The sequence below is a fragment of the Arthrobotrys flagrans genome (assembly GCF_004000055.1).
Source record: "Arthrobotrys flagrans strain CBS H-5679 chromosome Unknown unitig_15, whole genome shotgun sequence".
Taxonomy (NCBI): domain Eukaryota; kingdom Fungi; phylum Ascomycota; class Orbiliomycetes; order Orbiliales; family Orbiliaceae; genus Arthrobotrys; species Arthrobotrys flagrans.
Genome location: NW_027137545.1, coordinates 4833895 through 4853520, shown reverse-complemented (window position 1 = coordinate 4853520; position 19626 = coordinate 4833895). Strand labels below are relative to the sequence as shown.

Sequence of the window (19626 nt, the reverse complement as noted above, 5' to 3'; positions counted from 1 at the left end):
GCGCAAAAAAATCAAACCAACCCTTGAGGTTCTGTAATTTAAATTTATTGACAGCCAATATATCGTGATAATGATGCCAACGAGTACCCGTCGCCATTCATAATAATAATATTGATAATAATATAATACAGTTACCGAATCGAAAAAATTACCGCAAAAAGCTGAATCAATCGGTCGAAGGACCGAATTGGGAAGATGGAGAGAAAAAAAGAATGAATAAAGTTTTCGCAAGAAAGCAAGGACTTTTCCACCGACCCCCACACCCGAACCAGTTATTGTATACGCCGACGAAAGGAAAAACGTAACCCATACCCCTTTTTATATTAATATCAATTTATCCGTTATAACGTTAGAATTATCCGCTGCCATATAACGTCGCGTATATACTAATCCGGGCAGTCCACGTTTGCCGCTATTAGGCTTTTGCAACTTTGGGAAGATAATATAAAGAAAACAAGAGTAAAATACAACAATGGACAAAAATTGGGATATTGTAACAATTGAAAATAAATTGAAAATAATTGTACAAAAGAAAATGAAAACATTGTACAAGTTTGAAAAGGAAAAGAGTTTGGTAAGCCGGCTCTCGATGCTAGATTTTAGCTGTGGGAACACTGTGGCGGCAGTATGTATTCCTGCCAAAGGATGTAAGAAAGTCGTCGTAAGGAAGGTAAGAAGATAAGAGTAACGAAAAGCAGAGGTATAATTTATCTTTTTCGGTGCGTAAACAACAAATAAACAAGTTTAAGAACTTTTTTGAAAAGGGAATCCGTAAAAAAAAAAAAAGAGAAGTCCCACCACCCATAAGGTATCAAGAATATAAAAAAAACCATACCAAAGTAACTGCGAAGCAGACCTAAGAAAAAAGGATAAGCGTAGCGATAACAAATAACGCAATAACAAAAAGACTCGAGGAATAGAAATACAAACGCTTCCTAGTAACTCCGGATATCAAAAACCAAAAGGATGTTTTCCGGATAATAATAATGACAAGGTTAAACCACAGGGTATACGCCACGCAGAAAGATATATAAGACTGGCTTCCCATACAAAAGAAAGTGACAAAAGAAAGTATAGTCCGTAAAGGGGTGTTGTTGGGTTAGTCTGTTGCAATGACAAAGGAAAAAGTAATAGGTTGCCGAAAGGGCGGTGTATCCATCAAGAATTCCGCAGCTAATATAAGTCTAAAGCCAGTCGTAGTGTACATATCCGTCGAGGATGTGATGTCGTCGTTTAGTTGATAGTAATTCCGATTTCACTGAAATCCCATCCGCCAGAAATGTTTGGCGAAATCCAGGCGATAGTTGGAGGGCCTATGATTGATATCTGTAAATAAAATGTTTGATACTGGCATATAAAAATATTGACTTACAATCAGTGAGTAAATAGGTCAAATCACCTCTTCGTCGTTTCTGGACGGCTCCAAATATCATTCTGTTCATATTGACGCTGTTCACACGCTCCAAAATCAGGATGCTGCTGGTTTCATCACCTGCGCATCTGAAATCAAGAGTACTTGGCTTGTGGTGGAAAGTCGAGAACCTTCGGACTCTAGTCCTGATAGTGATATGCCTCTTGAAAGAGATCTTGCTGAGCAAGCTAGTTGCACTTTTGTTTGATCGTGGTGAGGATGGATTCGACTTGTTGCGAATAGCTTGCTTGCGCAATCGCCTAGTGGTGGCGGTAGTAGTCTTGGTTGATCGAGAAGATAAGATAGACATCCTGAATTTCTTATCCTCGGTTGGCGAAGTTGGTGCAGATGAAGAGTGAAAGATATTTGATAGTCTATTTTTAAAGCCGTGTAACGAGAAAGTTGAGGATGTGCTTGATTGGGTTTTGACAGTGAAATTCGGGGAAGGGCAAAGTGTATCTCGATCTGAGAACTCCATGATCGTTGTATAGATCTTTGGATCTTATATAGAAGTATTTCACGGTTATTTTTATGCGCAAGGCGACTAGGCGTCTCTTTATGTGTGGGGAAGATATGTAGAACGGTGGTAGCGAGTGTAGTATCAAGTTGTTTTGGGGGAGTGAATTCCGGCTCACTGATTGGTCAATTGGAGCGTTACCAGCGTCGAATGAGGCGAAATATAAAGATGTTCATGTACTTTTGTGTCGTTAGTGTCGAAAGAGCGTCGAGTAAACTAGTCGTAAGGACCGTAGCGAGAAACTTCTAAAGCCTCAGAAAGAAGGGACAGATGGGGGGCGACACGTCTACAATTATTTATCTTTTTTGGGGGGTTCAAACTGGTAGTGAAAGAGAGTAGTAAGGTAAAAACCTCTAGGCTCGTCGATGCAGGAATGTGATTTGTTGACGAAATCTGCCTGAGAGCTCATGGATTCCTTCCTTCGACGTGTTCGAGGTGCCAACAAAGCACGAGGAAACCCCCAAGGTTCTTATAACCCTAGTTAACTGCTCACATATCTGCACGCACGGGAAAACTTGGGTTTTTCGTTGGTTGCACAAATCCTGGAACTGAGAAAAAGGTTGGGAGGCATGGGTACTGGTAGCGAACGCCGCATTATCATGGAACCACGTCAAACGACTCGCACGGCAAGAGTACCGACTCCTAGCATGAAATAATAGAAAGTCGAGCATTGGACCGAATATGTCGACCCCAACCAGTCCCAGGTTGAGGGCGGGAGGGGGCTCGAAATGAGAGACGGAATCTGGGCCGCTCCAATGATGCCCTTGTTTCTCAACAGCCGGAATCCCGTGAAAACATTTTGGTTTGCTCCCTTTATGCTGCATACATATTAAGGTTTTTCAGGCGGCGAAATCAATGAGGGGAAAACCTGGTAAGGAGTCACTGGTACATATTTTTGCAGCAGCCATCCGGCGGAATGCGGCGTATAAAGGACTTTGAAGCATCACGAAAGGCAGAAGTCGCTGTGCTAGCGCGCTGTGAAAGAAGCAAGTGGGTCTGCTGTGCTGGCCAAATGCGGTTGGTACCGCAAGCCTTGGCGTGGCGCACAGCATTCCTCATACCCCCACAACTAGTCACTAGCCACGAAGTGCGAGATCTCGCGGGCACCAGCAGCGAAAACGTAGACGGTAGACAGTTTCATTTGATGCACAGTTAGGCACAATGTCTCTGATGTGTAAATGCAATGCCATCGGTCGCGATGGTCGCGATGCCCCATCGCGTGGGATAACGGACTATATCGAGATATATACTTAGATACTAAGCTCTTCGAGCTGTGTGGACATTAAGAGGCCGATTTCGCGCACAAAATCATCTTCGACAAGTGCCCCCTCGTCGGTATCGTATCTAAAGGAAAAGCAATTGTCAGTTCTGCCGTGTCTCGAGCAGAAAATGCTCAACAAACTCTGCACTTTGGGAAACTTTACTTCTTAAGCCACCACGTATGATCACCCTACAAACAGACAACGGTTCGCAAGTTAGCCCACATCGCCTCGCGATGGTATTCGACACTGTAGAACCCCAGATAAATCGCGCAATCTTGACTATAGGCCGGCCAACACACCTTGCGAATTTTTACTTTAACTTCAACCCCAGCTTCTTCGAGAGCTTTCGCGTAGCAGAGCCCATCATCGAGGAGCACGTCGTCGTCGGAGACCTCGATATAGGTCCGTGGATGTCCTTTAAAATCCCCCCACAGCGGGAATGCCTGTCCAGTCTCAATGATTTCTTCTGGGATAGAAGCCATCCCTGCACCGAATAACGTTTATTAGCTGTGAATCGCGTGGTTGACAGAAAACGTCGGCACAATTTAATTTCAAATGCAGTCGTACCGAACACCCCATTTCTCATATTGGAGGCCATGCCCTGATATTCACCCCTGCTGTCATTCGTATCGTAGGAATTGTAAGATTTTTTAAATCGAGTCGGAACATGATCGGGATGGACCGTAACAGGGGCCCGTAAAGCCGTGCGGTCAAGGCGAATATCCAAGCTCCCTTCCACAACAGCCTGTGTAATCAGACCCGCAAGATGTCCACCCGATGAAGATCCGCAAATTATAACAGGCAAGCTCGAGAGTTTTGAAATATACCGCTCATTCGCGGCGAGTACTCCGGCTTTCGCATCCGTAATCGGAATAGGATAAGGGTGCTCGGGTACCTTGCGGTAGTTAATAGAGAATACCACGAGATTTAAAGTGTGACACAGGCGACGACATGATACTAATTAAAGAAGCCGTTGATTGAAGTTGAGCATAAAAAGATCGTTACACTATTTCGGAGGGGCGAAAAACGTGGAAAATAGGTTCCCGACTCACAGCCTTCAGAGTCCAAGTTTCCGACTCTCCAACCCCCGCCATGGATGTAAATAAAACTTCCGGTAACCCCTAACTTGGTAACATCGTCGGGAGATCCATTCTCTTGGAGACTCTTCACTGCTTGTGAAACTTCATGGCTTTTGGCGTAAACTCTATAGGTAAGCCCCACACCATCGCTGAGTGCCACAGGGTCTTCCCAGGTCACAACATCTGCAAGAAAGCTCGCTCTACCTCCCAAAGCTGCAGCTTGGGTTTCGTTCTGGTACTTTAAGTAGTCTTTCCGACGAGTTCGAAGCTCATCTAAAGCAGTAGTCGAGGTTGAAGCAGGTGCCTGGACATCCGGTTGAATTTCACCCGCATTAGGTTGTTTCGCTTCTTCAGCCATATTGTTGTGGGCTTTGAATAGAACACCTGCTTCTTGACAAGCCCGACAACCTCTAGTAATGGTAGCAATGCAAAGAAAGAGTTTAGATACCGATAGATAGCGAGGTAGATTTCGAGATGGAGGGCTATAGAGGGCGAAAAGTTCGTCTTCTAATAGCAGCCCGAATCCTAAATCGCACACATAACTTCATGACGTCCGGCCTATGTTTTTCCGTTGCCCGCCGGCTATCGAGAATGCGGTTAACGTTACGTTCGTTTTGATTTAGGATTCGACCGGCTGGAATAAATTGCGGGGCAGCTAGATGGTTCAAAATGGGTCAGGTTCCTATACCAACACAGAAATCCAAACAAGAAACAACATGTATCTTTAGGCCGAATGAACATGCAAGATTCTGTTAGACATAAGTTAGCATGAAATGTAAGAAAATTGCCAACTTGAATGCAAAATATACTGGATTTATAGGCTTTGAGCTGTTAAAAGTCGGGGGAGACACAAGATTTCCGAACATTCAATGCAATGTTGGAAGGCACAACTGGCGCCATGTTGCTGGGCAGTATCCGCCCCCTTCGTTGGGCCCCAATTCACGCACTGACATATAATTTACTGCGATAATGCGATATATCGTGCTCCAAAATATAATTAAGACTGTGGAGTAAAACCACGTTAGCATAAATTCTAGGCTTTTCGGGTATATTCTTGGGGAAACTACATTCCACCAGAACTCCAACTGAAAAATCTCAACATTTCGAGAATCGACACTCGTCGTGACATGACTCGGTCTTTTCAGATATATTATCTAGCTTACTCTACCTGGAACTTTTAATCTAAACTTCAACTTCGAACCCGTTTGCTTTCCGGAACTCGCCCCCTAGTTTTAAGCTTATACTTTGTTACAACTATCACGAATCGAACATGCCGGCAAATAAAAGATCTTACAGCATGACGATCGATCTCACCATGGATAGTGACGAGATACGAGAAAATGAAGAAAATCCTAGCATCGTAGGCCCAAATAGGCCAAACACTCCAAAGCGTCGTAAGGGAACAATCCAAATCAAAGATTTGCCAAATAATCTAGTAGCCGTCACCGAACTATCGGTGTTCAAAAATAAGAAATCAGGCGGTCATGAATTTGAAGAAACTGTTCTAAACGTTGGAGGCTGTGTTGAAATCGAAAAAGGCGCTGTCCTCGAAGGAGAATCGAAACCACTGACGGCCGCCTACTTTGTCAGGATCTCAAAGATTCTCACTTCTCACGAAGGACAGTATGTTGTGGGTAAGCTTTTCAAGCGGGCTCGTCATGGGTACGGCCTTTTTGAGAAAACACAAGGTGAAGTCTTTTGGATTAGAGACAAAGTTACCGTAAATTTCAAGCACATAGTCAGAGTCAGAGAGTTGGTGTTAACAAACCATACGGAGCTGACCTGCGGTGGCCTTCTTCCCCGAGATGAATCTGCAACAGAAAAAACAGACGACTGGCAGAACGGCGAGGGTGTCGGCAGACTTATCTGTCGGCGTCGTGCAAATTTACTCGACAACGCTGACGACAAAGATGGGTCAGCTAAACATGTCATTGGCGACGAAGGGTTCGTTAGAGTGCTAGAAGAATTTGAGGCAGATGAGGCATTCAGGTAAGTGTCTGATTCCTTTAACTTCTCGTCCGCCCATGTCTAACATCTCGAAAGATACCCACGAAAATTGATCAAAAGTATTTGGATGTCCGAGAAGGACGAAGCCGTCGCCACCGAGAAGGCGGATATAGAAAAGAAGACCATAGATTTGACCATTCCAATGTCGGAGAAATCGAAGTCTACTTTATCTACCTCCTACTCCTCAAAGTCTACCTACAAGAAAACGACAATTTCGGAATCAAACAGTGGGGATAGAGTTACTTCTATCGTCCGTACCTCGAAAGTGGTGGAAAGACACGGTACTGTCGATAACAAATTTCGTAAGGACTCCGCAGAGAAACTTCAATATACGTTTGGTGATTTCTTTTGTGGCGCAGGGGGTGCATCTTGCGGTGCCAGGCTCGCGGGGTTAAAAATTGCCTATGGCATAGACAATTGGGAGGACGCTATCGGTTCCTACGAGCGGAATTATGGTAAAAATAAGGCAATCAAGGCAGATATCTGTGCGTTCGCAGCGGACCCATCAAGTGTCAGCCTCCCAGCAGCTCGGCTTCACGCCGATGTTATCCATCTCAGTTGCCCATGCCAGTTCTATTCCCCAGTTCATACCGTCCCAGGGAAGAACGACGATACGAACGAGGTTGCGTCGTTAGTAGTTGACCGACTATTGAAGGTTGTTCGACCAAGGGTTGTGACATCCGAGCAAACTTTTGGGATCAATTCAACCCGAAAGTTCAAAGATCATTTCGCTATAGTTATCAACCAATACGTTCGCAACAACTACAGCGTACGATGGGCCGTTAAAGATGCGACGGAATACGGAGCTGCCTCAGCGAGGAAAAGATTGATCGTTGTTGCTTCTTGGTAAGTCGTCACTTATTTGCCCTTTGCTATCCAAACATGCACATGAGCTAATTCTATAACTTATTACAACCAGCCCTGGAGAACCACTCCCTAACTTCCCACCACCCACTTCATTTAACCCCTTCCGGATGCGTGGCGGATTGAATAGCCAAGGCTTGCCGACTACTCCAACAATCGGGCAAGTTCTTGCCAGTATTCCGGCAAATGCCGATAATCATAATTTCCGGCCCTATTCACAGCCTAAGCCGTCGCCATTCCATTTAAACCAACCCTTTAACAAGACGATCACCTGTGACGGGGGCGAAGGTAAAGTCCACCCAAATGGGAAGCGACCATTTACACCTCGAGAATTGGCAACCTTCCAGACCTTTCCAGTTGATTACAAGTTTAGCCATACGTGTGATACGAGCATAATTAAACAAATGTAAAGACTTATGGCCCCAAGAATGATACGGTACTGTAGGAGCTGAACTAATTTATGGTAGTGGAAACGCTTGGCCGCCCAGGTTTGCGGAATCTATATACCGAGCGATCGTCAAACATCTGGAAAGACTTGATAGCGAGACGGACGAAAATGAAATTCTTTAAGGTTTGGCAGTTCGGTAAGTTAGGCAATTAGTTACATGTGACGTTTCTGGAGGGTTAGGAGTTTAAAAGAACCCCTTTAAAGACTTGATTTTTGATTATTAACATTTTGTTTTCTCTATCTATTCTTATCCTATCACGATTTGGGGCTCTGCTAGCTGGTATGATGGGGACCAATGCTAGCAGCAATTTCAGTATTTCTCTCGTTTCTACCATTTTTCAGAATATCTAACAGCTATAATGCATTACTATCTCTTAATTATGGCGAAGAATCTATTCTCTTTCGAGCATAAGAAATTATACCAATTTTCCTGGTCTACAGTCATCGCCGAAAAACATATGCAACCAAACTCGGATCCATATACGGTGTGAATCAGGCAGCGTAACTTAATCACTATCCAAATCTCTACTCTCTCATTCGCTGTTGTCTGCGAGCCCATGAGGCGACTTGCGGGCATTTGAAGACTTCTCAGGAGATCCAAACTAACCATGTTATTAGTAAAGGCTGTAAAGAGACCGAGGAATGCCCTCGATCGGGAAGAAAAAATAAAAATAAAACTTGATATACTTACCAGTATTTCGATAAAGATTGCCAGTTTGTAGATATATAATATTATAGCCGTGAGGCGGGAGCTTAAACCATTTCCCGCTCCGTCATCGCCCGAGTTGATATATCGCGGGTTCTATGATCGTTTAATTAAAGACTCGATGCTCTACGACGCTATTCTGATTCAAGTGGACATCCATTTCTTATACCTAATCGCTTTCTACCTTATAGCTGCTATCTTGATATCACCTTCATACCACCAGATATAGGTATATAATAGAATTATAGCATACTATTAAAATTCATATTTATCCGAGCGTGTTTACGCATAACTGTAGTTACCTCGTAAAAAATGCGACACCCTTGTCGCTACAACTCGCATAATCGGGTGTAAGTTCCCGGAGCTGCTGGGTCATGGCTTAGAAGAATGGAGAGTTTATGCAATTGAACCAGAACGGATCTATTAATAAAATCGCTCTCTGCTCCCTATAAGAAGGCTTTCGATGGAATATAATAAAAACGGGCTTCTCCGGAAGGGCACGAGGGAATTGCTACCCGTAAGACGGATCGGGAGGAGCGATTAGCCGATATTGATGCATAGATCCTAGTTTATAGCTCGACGTCTATTAAAACCGTGCATTTATTCTGATGCTAGTCTTCTAACCACCAGTGCTTGATTCCTAAACCGTGATTCATAATGACAAGTCGGCTTCAATATCGGTATATATACCATAGCTGTATCCTAATCTAGATATCTATTAAAGTAAACACTTTATGTACAGTTGTGCCGCTAATTATTTACAACCCCAAATGTACAAAATGTAAAATCTTCTGTCGTTGCGGCTGAACAAAGCTGTCGAATTTTGGAAATTTTTGTAGAAGGTCAAGGTCCACATTTGGCTAAAACTTTAGCCTTTTTAATTAAAGCCCAGATATGCTACCTACCACAGTGTCCTGAGGTCCATACGACCGTCAATCTAGTTACTGAAAATGCAACAATAAATTGTGTTGTTTGAAACCGGCTGGTTTAGGTCCCGAAGAAATGGCCTCGAAGAAACAATAGATTTCATTACGAGACAGATGGCAAGCAATTAGTCGCTAAAACAGCTCCGATTCAAAAAATCCCCGTCTTGAAAATTCTACGCAAAGCCGGCCTGACCAGGCCTCCACGCTATAAGCAGAGCACGTGACCAGGTGACATCACATCTTTGTGCAACCTCAACCCAACTCAAATTTTCTCTTCGCATTCAACGTCGTGAACCTCCCCAAAATGGCTTCAAGACTCCTCTCCTCGAGCCACACCACCAATTGGCACCGTCTATACCCCTCTCGTCGCTTTTATTCCCTGAAACCCACCACTCTCTCTTCCATCTCCTCTCCCCCAAAAACCGGCATCGACCAAGACCACCACTACACCCCCTCAACAGCCACAACCTCTACCCCTCCACCATCTTCCCAAACTCCAGATCTTCATATTCGTCAAGTGTCTTCCCAAGCACGTACATTGCCCGACGGTACCATTCCCGCCGAAGTTACAGCTATCCCATCAACTATCTCCGAATCCCCGGAGCCAGATGTTGAAGCTATAAATGCCGAAGTATTCCACAGCCGACGTGCGAGGGCACTCGGAAACGCCACTACTTCAAAGACACCAGTTGATACTTCATCCGGCGTGAATACCCCCGACTTCACATCTACATCCTCAACCGTCCAATCCACCTCTTCAAAAGTCATGGATGGATTAAAAGTACCTCCCCAAACCCCCATATCACTAAAAAAAATCCACATACTGATCATATCAACTAACAGGGTCTAGACAAATAACACCCACAAGCCATTCACCATGTCTGCCTCCCCAGTCCCGTCATCACGAATAGACCGATTATTCCACTACGGTAGTCTAGCGGCCGGAATGACGTTAGGTGCAATAAGTGAATCTGTAAAACGTGCGACTAGCAGCGATTCATCTTCTTCTAGTAGTAATGGTGGAGGAGGGGGACTGGTCCTAAACCCCCAAAACATCGAACGCCTCGTAAAGACATTATCGAAAATGCGAGGTGCGGCGTTAAAACTTGGGCAGATGCTGAGTTTTCAAGGTATGCATAACATTCTCCTCCTTCTTCTTTGCTTCGATGTACACTTGTGTATATACGATTCGAATACAAATCAATTCGTTTCCTTACTTAACCCCCTTCTGATATAACAGACTCCAACTTCCTCCCCCCACCAATCCAAACCATCCTCTCCCGCGTCCAAAACCAAGCCGACTACATGCCCCCCTCCCAACGCGACTCTGTCCTCTCCTCAAATCTCGGCCCGAACTGGCGTTCCCTCTTCTCCACGTTCTCCGAACACCCCATCGCCGCTGCTTCAATCGGCCAAGTCCACGTCGGCACTCTCGCCTCAACCGGTCAGAAAGTCGCCATAAAAATTCAATACCCCGGCGTCGCAACTTCAATCTCATCGGACCTAAACAACCTCTCCATCCTCCTGACCGCCACACGACTCCTCCCCAAGGGATTATATCTCGACAAAACCATCGCCAACGCCCGTACCGAGCTCGCCTGGGAATGCGATTACCTCCGTGAAGCAGCCTCGCAAACCCGTTTCGATCAAATAATCGCCTCGGATCCCTCCTACTCCTCCATCTTCTCCGTCCCCGCCGTAATACCAGAAGCATCGGGTCCCCAAGTCCTAACAATGGAATTCATGCCTGGCACTCCAATCCCCCAACTCCAAAACCTCACTCAATCCCAACGCGATTTCCTCGGGACCCAAATCCTCCGCCTCTGTCTCCTAGAAATAATCACCTGGAACTTCATGCAAACCGACCCAAACTGGTCAAACTTCCTGTTTTCCCCCAATACCTCCAAAATTTCGTTGCTAGACTTCGGCGCCTCCCGTGAATACCCCAAGGAATTCATTACAAATTACGTGAATATCTTGAAAGCCGCGCGAATAAAAGATACCCCCACGATCCGCGACCTCTCCATAAAACTCGGTTACCTAACCGGTCTGGAATCTCAATCGATGCTAGAGGCACACATCGGTTCCATCCTAACACTTGCAGAGCCTTTCGCTGAGACAGCACCCGAGATATACGACTTTGGAAACCAAACGGTGACGGAGAGGGTTAAGGGGTATATTCCTACGATGGTCAGGGAGAGACTTAGACCGCCCCCCGAGGAGACGTATAGTTTACATAGGAAGTTGAGTGGAGCGTTTTTGTTGTGTGCGAGGTTGGGGAGTAGAGTGAAGGCGAGGGGGATGTTTGAGGAGATTGCTGAGAAGTAAGTGGGTTTTTTAAGGGGATTACTTAGGGAGGTTGGTGGTGGGGCGGATATGAGAGGTGGATTTTCTGTATATAAAGCTTGTAAATAGTAGTCATTTCTCTGGTGTACTACACCGAGGGATTGTACAAAAGGAGATGGGAGAGAAAAGGAGCCCCGATGGAAATGGAAACGAAACATGGAATACCAGAACAAGAAGATTCATAATATAAAAAGCCAAAAATCCGCTTTCGTGAACATGAAACCACCAGCAATGCATGACAAAAAAGAAGAAGACAATCGAGAAAATATGGAAAGTAAAAGGAGGATGTGGGATCCCGGTGAGGGGATGGGGTCTGGTAGTTCAGTAAGATACTAAGGACCTTACGAATGGTTCTAGATCGCTAACGCTCCAAGATGACATTTCCCTGGTGTTAGCTGATCATATTAAAACCCTGTCTCGTCGCCAGACTCCTCAATAGCTGAGGAGTCTAGCGATGAAACAATAAAAACACAGACAGGAGAAAAACACCCATGGTGATATAATCAAAAAGAGGTTCGCATGAAGAAGAACCACAAGACGACAAAAAGAGAACCAGCATATGTAATACCAAATGCCAAACCTATAAGCCCGAAAGAAAGAGAAAAAAATATAATCCCCTTAACCTACGTCGAGCTAGAGTACGGGAACTATGTCGAACTCAACAACCTCTCCACAATCTCCTCGGATATATTATTAGGCAACCGTCCGATCGTCTTCGGAATCCCCATCCCCTTCAAAATCCTCACCACCCGTGGAATATCAAACCCCATCGCCTCAAAATCCGTAAACAGATGGGATGCGTATCCTTCCAACTGTTGTTGTCTATACAAACCCCCAAATCAACATCAATAAATACTACCCATGCATAAAGATTTTCAATATTGGGGTTTCCTTCTTACCGAAGAAGCTCCTGCTGCGCCTTCCTCCTCTCCTCAGCCTCCCTCTCACGTCTAGCATCCACAGCATTACTACTAGACCCCGATGATGCCTTGGCAGGTGCACCAGCGTATTGGACTGCCCATTGTCGCGCGATTTCTTCGAATTGTTTGGGGTTTCGGAGGAGCATGCCGGCTACTTCGGCGTCTTGCGGGTCTTTCGGTTCGGGTGTGGCGAGGAGGGATTGTAGGGAGAGGAGGGCGGATTTGATGGTTAGGACGGGGGACCAGGCAGCTGAGAGGGTGTCGAGACAGATGGCGCCCTGGGGAGGAATGATGTTAGATATAATTGAGCCTAGTGGAAGGTGCAGTAGCAGGAGAGCGGGGAGGAGGAAATGCAGGTATCCGAGAGCTTCAACAAGCTCTCATTATCAACGATATCGAATACCACCGAATCCCCTCAATCACCGCCATCCCTCCACCGTCACCTTCACCGTTCTACCAACCATATAACTCCTTCACCTGAAAAACAAAAAAGGAAGAAGAAGAAACCACTCACCGTCTGAGAACTAACATTCGGATGCCAAACCTTCGTCTCAAACCTCATCTGCGGAGGTTTAAACGGATACTCCTGCGGAATCTTAATATCCACATGATACACCCCCCCTCATACGGTGTACCGGGAGGTCCCTTAAAGGCACCGCGAAGATGGGAGATATCGTCGTTGATTGGCTCTGCGCTCATACCGGAGAGTGCATCTCTACGTAGATCTTCCATTTCTTTGCCGATTCGGCGGCTTCGGTTTGCCATTTTTGAGAATGTATCAGGGGGAGGGTTGGTGAGGTGGATGGATAGATGGATCGGGGGGGTCGAGAGCTGAAGGTCGAGGGATTTTGATTACTCGTGATAGATAGGCCTGACGAGAGAGTTTAACCTTCCGATAAGCTAAGCTAAAACTCTGTAGTTAACCGTGAAGGATGCAGAACGAGGTTGAACTGAAGCTCGAAAAGGGTGTATTTGGTGCGAACGGGTTAAATACTCGGGTAGTAGCCGTGGAGGAGTATCGAGGAGGAAAGTGGGAGGGGGTGGGAGGGATTCGAGGAGGATTCGAGCTAGCTGAGCTGGGATTCCTAAACAGAAGGATTCGAGGATAGAACACTGCAGCAACAACACCCAACACCCAGACCTAATATTGAGTATTAGGAGCAGCTGCTATGGTCTATACTATCTATCGCAGGCTGCTGGATTTTAGGTATTTTCTAACAATAGGTATTCTAAATGTGAATGCCTTTGTCTAACAATTGCAAGGCTTTTGTGTGTTTGGTACATTTTGGTGGCGTACGATGGATTGTTATTATAAATAGCCCTTGAGCATCAGGCGTAAATAACTCGACCGCAGTTAGATAAAAAAAAAAAATACCCAAGTAAATCCCTAGGTCAATAAAATAAAAATTATCCGGGGCCTGCCGACATCTTCACCATTCCATCTCGTTCTCGGTATCACTCGCTATGCTGAAATTCGAATGAGGGCTTACAAGATATCATACGCAGGCGAGTTCAACGTGCTATCGTCCAATTGGCCAGGGTTTTGATGGCTGCCATTTTTGGATGGCAGCAACGCGGAAATTGCAACGTTTTTTTTTAAAATTGAACTCAGTGATTGCAAATATTGCAAATGATCTGGTTCCTTCGAAAACTTTTAAAGCCCCAGCCTTGATGTATAGGAGTTTGATACGGCGAAGGCTTTCCTTTCAGGAGCAAAATGTTTTTGATGATGTAAATGGCTGCCCGTCTGGGTAATAAGGCCATCTCTGTATAGGTACCACACCAGCATAAGTTGCAAGCCGGCCGCCGGTATGCAGTTCACAGACCGGTAGTTTGCAGGCTCATCCATAGGCTGTTGGTTAATTATGCACAGGGTGCTAGCAAGTAGGCGACGATACCAGGAATTATTAGACCGGCTCCCTTTGTTTTACTCCGCTGCCCCTTTGACCATGTCATTTACTATAAAAGCCGTGTCTTCATCGTGAAAGTTTATTTTTTATTTTTTTATTTTTTATAATACTGAGCATAGATGTCTACTTATTGATATATATTTACAGGCTTACACACGGAAATAGAGGTGTGGACTCCAATGTGGATCCCCAGGTAGATAGCCTATGCATTTTCAGGTAGGCCTGTAGGGAAGCCCATAGGAAGAAAATTTTGTCAGAAAGCCTGCAGGGGAAAAGGCATGTAGGCCACTGTTCTGCAAGAAGATTCGTTGGTAGTATAGTTCGCTGCTGCAGTGACAAACGACGCGACCTGGCCATCTATTCCATCCGGATTTGATAAAAACATGAGTTGGGATGAGGTCTGGGCTACCTTGTTTCCTAGGATCCGACCGCCTAACAATAAATGTAAGAACCCTGGAAACCGGTGTATTTAGTATCTAGATATTAACATCCATGATGAAAACATAGTTTTATAGTGAAAAACTATGGGTAAGGCGGGGCGGAGTCAAACAAAAGAGGCGGTCAAATAATTTCCTTAAAATTTCGATATAATTTGGATTAGAATAGTGTCTAAAAACACCCTCCGGCATAGTGTACAGGTTGGCAGTTCACGGTCGGGCTGGAAGTTCACATATAGGTAAATCTCACAATTTTAAGATCTGGACTGATACTGCTAACATATCCCCTTCGTATTAATTTCTGCATCGGAAGCTATTTCTTAGGGGCTAAGCTGGTCCGTCGGTATCTCCGCTCCTTGGATTAAAAATGGACCCGTCGCCAAGGTTGTAGTTCTTTTCCTTCAGAGCATCCCAGAGGTCAAGTTTGCTCTTGAGGATATTAGTAAACTCTTTTCCTGTTATTGTTCCTCTTTGTGGGGTAGGTAGTACACGTAAATTTGTTATTAATTCGTCAATCGCCTTCTGCGGATCGCAACGATGCTTCCCCATCGGTTCCATGCACAATTCAATTTGTTCTTCCGAGATCACTTTTCTAGAACCATACTTAAGTCTTCGCTAATAATATTGATATCCGTTGGAATTTGATGGGGGCTTCTGTAGCATGAAATATAGAGCTTTGGGAATCCCTGCGATAGTGCCAACGCTACTTTGAAAGCTGATAAGCTCTTTTAGGATCGGTTCGAGCGTATTTCGGATCTTCCTCTGACAGTGTGGATCTAATAGAAATGAACTTGAATGTTGATATACATGTACGCCAGTATATATTTGTTAGCAAACGCAAAGTGGGTCCAGCTTACAGCGCTGGCTGCAATATCACCCCTACGTCGGACGAATCACTATTCATTTGAGATACTGTTTTATCGGCTAGGCCTGAAATTAATAGAAGAAAGTTAGCACTCCCCTATTTTGTATCCTATCTAGATTTTGGCCGCCCAAGATGCCGAGGCCTCGCTGATAGTGACCTTTCTGTAGCTGGAATGCGTTTTGGGCAAGCCGAATAGCTACCCATATTTACTTTTCTTTAGTTCGATTGAATCAAATTCAAAGCCAAAGTACGTACATAAGTCTCTGTCCCTATTAATCCACTCATAGCCTATGAAGACTCTCACCATCTGTTTGTGCCTGTTGAAATGCTCTCTGTCCTTGATTTGAAAGAAACATCAAGATTGCAAGTAGACTTTTCTTGGGCATGCCATCTCGCTCGATCTCTATACTTAGGGTGTCGTTTTTCAGGGTGTATATGTTCTAGGTACCTAATATTTCGATGATAGCTGGGGCGGCACGGATTTCCATGGCCCAGTTGCCTCTGAAGGCTAGGAGCTAGATACGCGCCGAAAAATGTTTCCCCCCAGATCCCATTTCGGATGGCGTTTAATACTGTGGATTATAATAACTTATTGAAAAGTAGGCTTGGGGCCACGTGTGTCGTGGGGCTGTATTAGTTGGAAATCCCGAAATATTCGTGAAAATAAAACTTTGCATGGGTTCGGGTGCTGAGTATCTATATCGATTGAAGCCAATTTCTGAAAAGACAATTGTTTAGTCAACTTGAGTACTTCATCGTCTTATATAAACGAAAATCTTCTATCACTTTGCCATAACAAAAACTTAAAATTCTCTTACTAAGGGATATTTTTCACGAGTATGTATGCTACGTATCTGCTAGACTAGGTCCACTACGTTGCAATTTTCTGTCTGGCCAAGGCCTATAGGGTAATTATGTAGATGGCTATTGTTTGTCGTCAAACGCTGAGATGCATATGCGGCGTATGTCGTCGGTATCCTAGCTAGGTATCTATTTATATTTTTGAGCGGGGTATCGATACGTCGAGTCGGCCTTGCGGTGTGTTTTATAGGATTGACTGATCCTTAGGTTCCTAACTTACGTACTGGAGGGTTCATTATGTCGTAATATAATTAATCACATATTCCAACTTTCGCTACAACGCGAGGTCAGCCTTTAAGGCGTACCTGAGATTAAAATCCAGAAACGTTTAAACTTTATATTTAAATGGTGTCTTAAGCCCGAGTGTCTACAGATTTAAGAATACGTTCTTGGGGTCGAGGCTAATTTTGGGCGTGAGACCAGCTAACGCTAGCTTGCCAGCTTAGACCGGGCTAGGTTAGAAGGACAAGAATTTACGCCAGTACTCTGTACACCACACCCGAGCTCTAGCTCCAGATTTATAATTTGACTTCCAGCTAGGCAGCTTCGCGAGCATAGTGAAATTTACTAGCATATTTTGTGTTCATAATTATCTGGAGTGATATACGCTCCCGTCGTTCGTGGCACGGCCCCCTGGTCTAGCTACTTAGTATCTTTAAATTTGTTAAGACCTTTACGGTTCGAGGGTAAGGTTTTTTTGTCAAGAAAGGCTCCAGCATTTGATACCTACTCAAAGCGCAAGCATTTCGAATATTTCTGGATATTTCGGCACCAGCCGCAGGCTCGTTTGCATGCGTTTCATAGGATGATCGCATTAGCGACATGAACTGGATGTATTACAGATAAACAGCAGGCTTCGTTTTCGTATTACGAAAATTAGAGGCTCGGATGGCCGTTTTCAAATTCGGATCCTCGGGGGAAGATATCGTTTGTAATACTTGGATGAAGTTCCTATCTGCAGAATTCGAAAGAGACTCATTCATTAATATTACGGTTACTCATGGCTACTTATCGTTTTCGCCACATCTGGCCTCCATTACGAAATTTTAAACTTGGTGAGCTGTATTCGCCTTTGCTATCTTTGTTGGGTCGCTAGCTATGGCTGCCACGGCATGAACGCGGCCGCGGCTTTTTTGATGCATCATGATTCAGACTTGACAAACGGTTTTTACAATCCGATAACATCGATTCTTGAGCCCTCAGGCCCAACGAGACTACGTACACACGCTTTAGATATCTAAAATGGGGCCAACTTGCTAATGACAATATTAACGAGTAAAGAAGAACTCCGATGTTCGAATAAGGTTGCACGTTTTGCCACAGCCAGCTGCAGCATCGATGACACCGCCAAACGGAGCTCAAGCTAGCTCAGGCACACGAGCTCAAGCAGGTCCCTCAACAATCAAATCTGATGACGTCCGATAGATCTCACTCGGAGTTCTGGCCGATCAGAAACGGCTTCACCCCCCTGCGAGATCCTGCGCAAGCTTTTAATTCCATTATACAGTGTAAGCTGACCTGGCACGGTCCAAACAGCCGTCGGGCCAAGCGAAATGCAAATGGCACAGACTCCCTCAGACTTCCATCCGGGTGACACATCTCAACTATCGCGAAATGATATCACCACTCTCTTTGAACTGGGGAGATGAAATCCGACCCCGCGAGGGCCAAGAGGTGCTCTTTTGACAACAGGCACCTTTCCAAGTAAGCATATTCTCAGCCCTAATCTCGAAGGCGAAGCTCTCGGTAACTCAAACTCAACCTGACCGCCCTTGCAGGCACGTCCAAAAGGTCGAAGTTGAGCTGTGCCTTGGTAAAGATAGCCTCCCCGGGACTCATACCTGAAGCGGATACCGCCCGGCCAATGAGGCGGGCGCGAATGACGAGTCATTCGAGTCCGTTTTATTGCATTCCCCCGCACCGGCCTTGCGCAAAGGCAGGAAGGCAAAGGGGGGGCTGTGACTCAAACACTAACCAACCGACTATTCGACATTACATGCTTTGCATCCACGTCGCATGAATAAGACCAACTATAAGAACGATTCCCGTCGTCTCGACTTGTCCTTTTCAAATGTTCAGCATAGACACCTCTCCCCTCAGTATTCACGGAAAGCTTTCTTTCCCCAAAACCCCCCTTAAAATTTGTTTACAATATTTCGATTCTTAATGCCACTCGAGAAACACCAATTTTCCCAGCCTGCGACCAGCTCGACGACTCCAAAGACCGCTAGTTCCGGCTCTAAAAAGCTCCCAGCTCTCCTTCCAAAGATCTGAATTCCCCCAGCCAGAAACTACGCTAGTCCAATAATGCTTCAGTTCAAACCCACGCAACGCAAAAACGGCGCTATTGTCCTGACCATGCACAAGAACTTGGGCCCTCCTGCTCTCCCGCAGGAGGATAACTCACAGTCATCGCAGCAAATCCCGCAGCGCCAGAGGAAGCGGCAACATTGTAAGAACACATAGCTGCCTTCTTGTTTTGTTCTTTCGTGCAATTTTTTTTTTTTTTTTTTTTTTTAGATACCAGAAGTCGAGTCGACCCCAGGATTGCCACTGGACTCCAACCCCAGATCGATCCGAAACCGACGGAGAAAAGTCTCCCGTGCGCATGCAATCTTATTCGAAGCTCGAACTCGTACCTGCATACATGCATATATATATATATAGATAAAATGAAATAGCCACTGACGTCCTCCTCGAACTGTTTTTTCCAAACTACAGCCAGCTACACCCCCGCCGCCAAACCTTCCGGCAAGCACGCCTCTCGCAAGCACTAGCATGTGCGCCTACGGACTCCCTTTCATCATCTTCACCATTTCTACCTCTACGTCTTTTGGACCTGGAATCGATGTTGTCGATATACAGTTTTAGAAGATAATAAAAGGTTTAAATATCGGCGTAGGTACACTTTAGATGAAAGGCGGACGTCCGAACCAGGGGTTGAGAGGTACTGCGGTCGCCGTCGTCGCTGTTCAGGCTTTTTTCTCGAAGTGGTCGCCCCTCTCGTTCCCGGTAGATACCAGATCTGCAGAGTCAGGTAGATACGTACGAGATTTTTCTTATTTTA

The 19626-nt window shown here is 45.2% G+C and overlaps 6 protein-coding genes across 8 annotated transcripts; 3 read left to right on the top strand and 3 right to left on the bottom strand.

The window, feature by feature from the left end:
- Positions 1-1233: 1233 nt before the first annotated feature.
- DFL_001323 (uncharacterized protein) lies at positions 1234-1721 on the bottom strand (the record flags this gene model as incomplete). Its single annotated transcript, XM_067629925.1, has 2 exons — positions 1234-1313; positions 1373-1721. 2 exons carry the CDS (start codon positions 1719-1721, stop codon positions 1234-1236), a joined length of 429 nt encoding a protein of 142 aa, XP_067495897.1.
- A 1457-nt stretch (positions 1722-3178) lies between these two features.
- Positions 3179-4627, bottom strand: DFL_001322 (uncharacterized protein; the record flags this gene model as incomplete). Its single annotated transcript, XM_067629924.1, has 5 exons — positions 3179-3272; positions 3353-3378; positions 3490-3674; positions 3758-4147; positions 4243-4627. 5 exons carry the CDS (start codon positions 4625-4627, stop codon positions 3179-3181), a joined length of 1080 nt encoding a protein of 359 aa, XP_067495896.1.
- Positions 4628-5584: 957 nt separating this feature from the next.
- Positions 5585-7710, top strand: DFL_001321 (uncharacterized protein; the record flags this gene model as incomplete). The annotated part of the gene is made up of 4 exons (XM_067629923.1): positions 5585-6258; positions 6313-7122; positions 7196-7519; positions 7608-7710. The coding sequence occupies 4 exons, from the start codon at positions 5585-5587 to the stop codon at positions 7708-7710; spliced, it is 1911 nt and encodes a 636-aa protein (XP_067495895.1).
- A 1814-nt stretch (positions 7711-9524) lies between these two features.
- DFL_001320 (uncharacterized protein) lies at positions 9525-11548 on the top strand (the record flags this gene model as incomplete). 3 transcript variants are annotated; one of them, XM_067629920.1, is made up of 3 exons in its annotated part: positions 9525-10001; positions 10071-10350; positions 10461-11548. In XM_067629920.1, the coding sequence occupies 3 exons, from the start codon at positions 9525-9527 to the stop codon at positions 11546-11548; spliced, it is 1845 nt and encodes a 614-aa protein (XP_067495892.1). The 3 variants fall into 3 exon arrangements, with proteins under 3 accessions (XP_067495892.1, XP_067495893.1, XP_067495894.1); XM_067629921.1 differs by lacking the exon at positions 10461-11548 and having other exon boundaries at positions 10064-10078; XM_067629922.1 differs by lacking the exon at positions 9525-10001 and having other exon boundaries at positions 10098-10350.
- Positions 11549-12213: 665 nt separating this feature from the next.
- DFL_001319 (uncharacterized protein) lies at positions 12214-13251 on the bottom strand (the record flags this gene model as incomplete). The annotated part of the gene is made up of 4 exons (XM_067629918.1): positions 12214-12388; positions 12466-12764; positions 13001-13010; positions 13115-13251. The coding sequence occupies 4 exons, from the start codon at positions 13249-13251 to the stop codon at positions 12214-12216; spliced, it is 621 nt and encodes a 206-aa protein (XP_067495891.1).
- Positions 13252-18866: 5615 nt separating this feature from the next.
- DFL_001318 (uncharacterized protein) lies at positions 18867-19336 on the top strand (the record flags this gene model as incomplete). Its single annotated transcript, XM_067629917.1, has 2 exons — positions 18867-19011; positions 19281-19336. 2 exons carry the CDS (start codon positions 18867-18869, stop codon positions 19334-19336), a joined length of 201 nt encoding a protein of 66 aa, XP_067495890.1.
- Between the last annotated feature and the right edge of the window lie 290 nt (positions 19337-19626).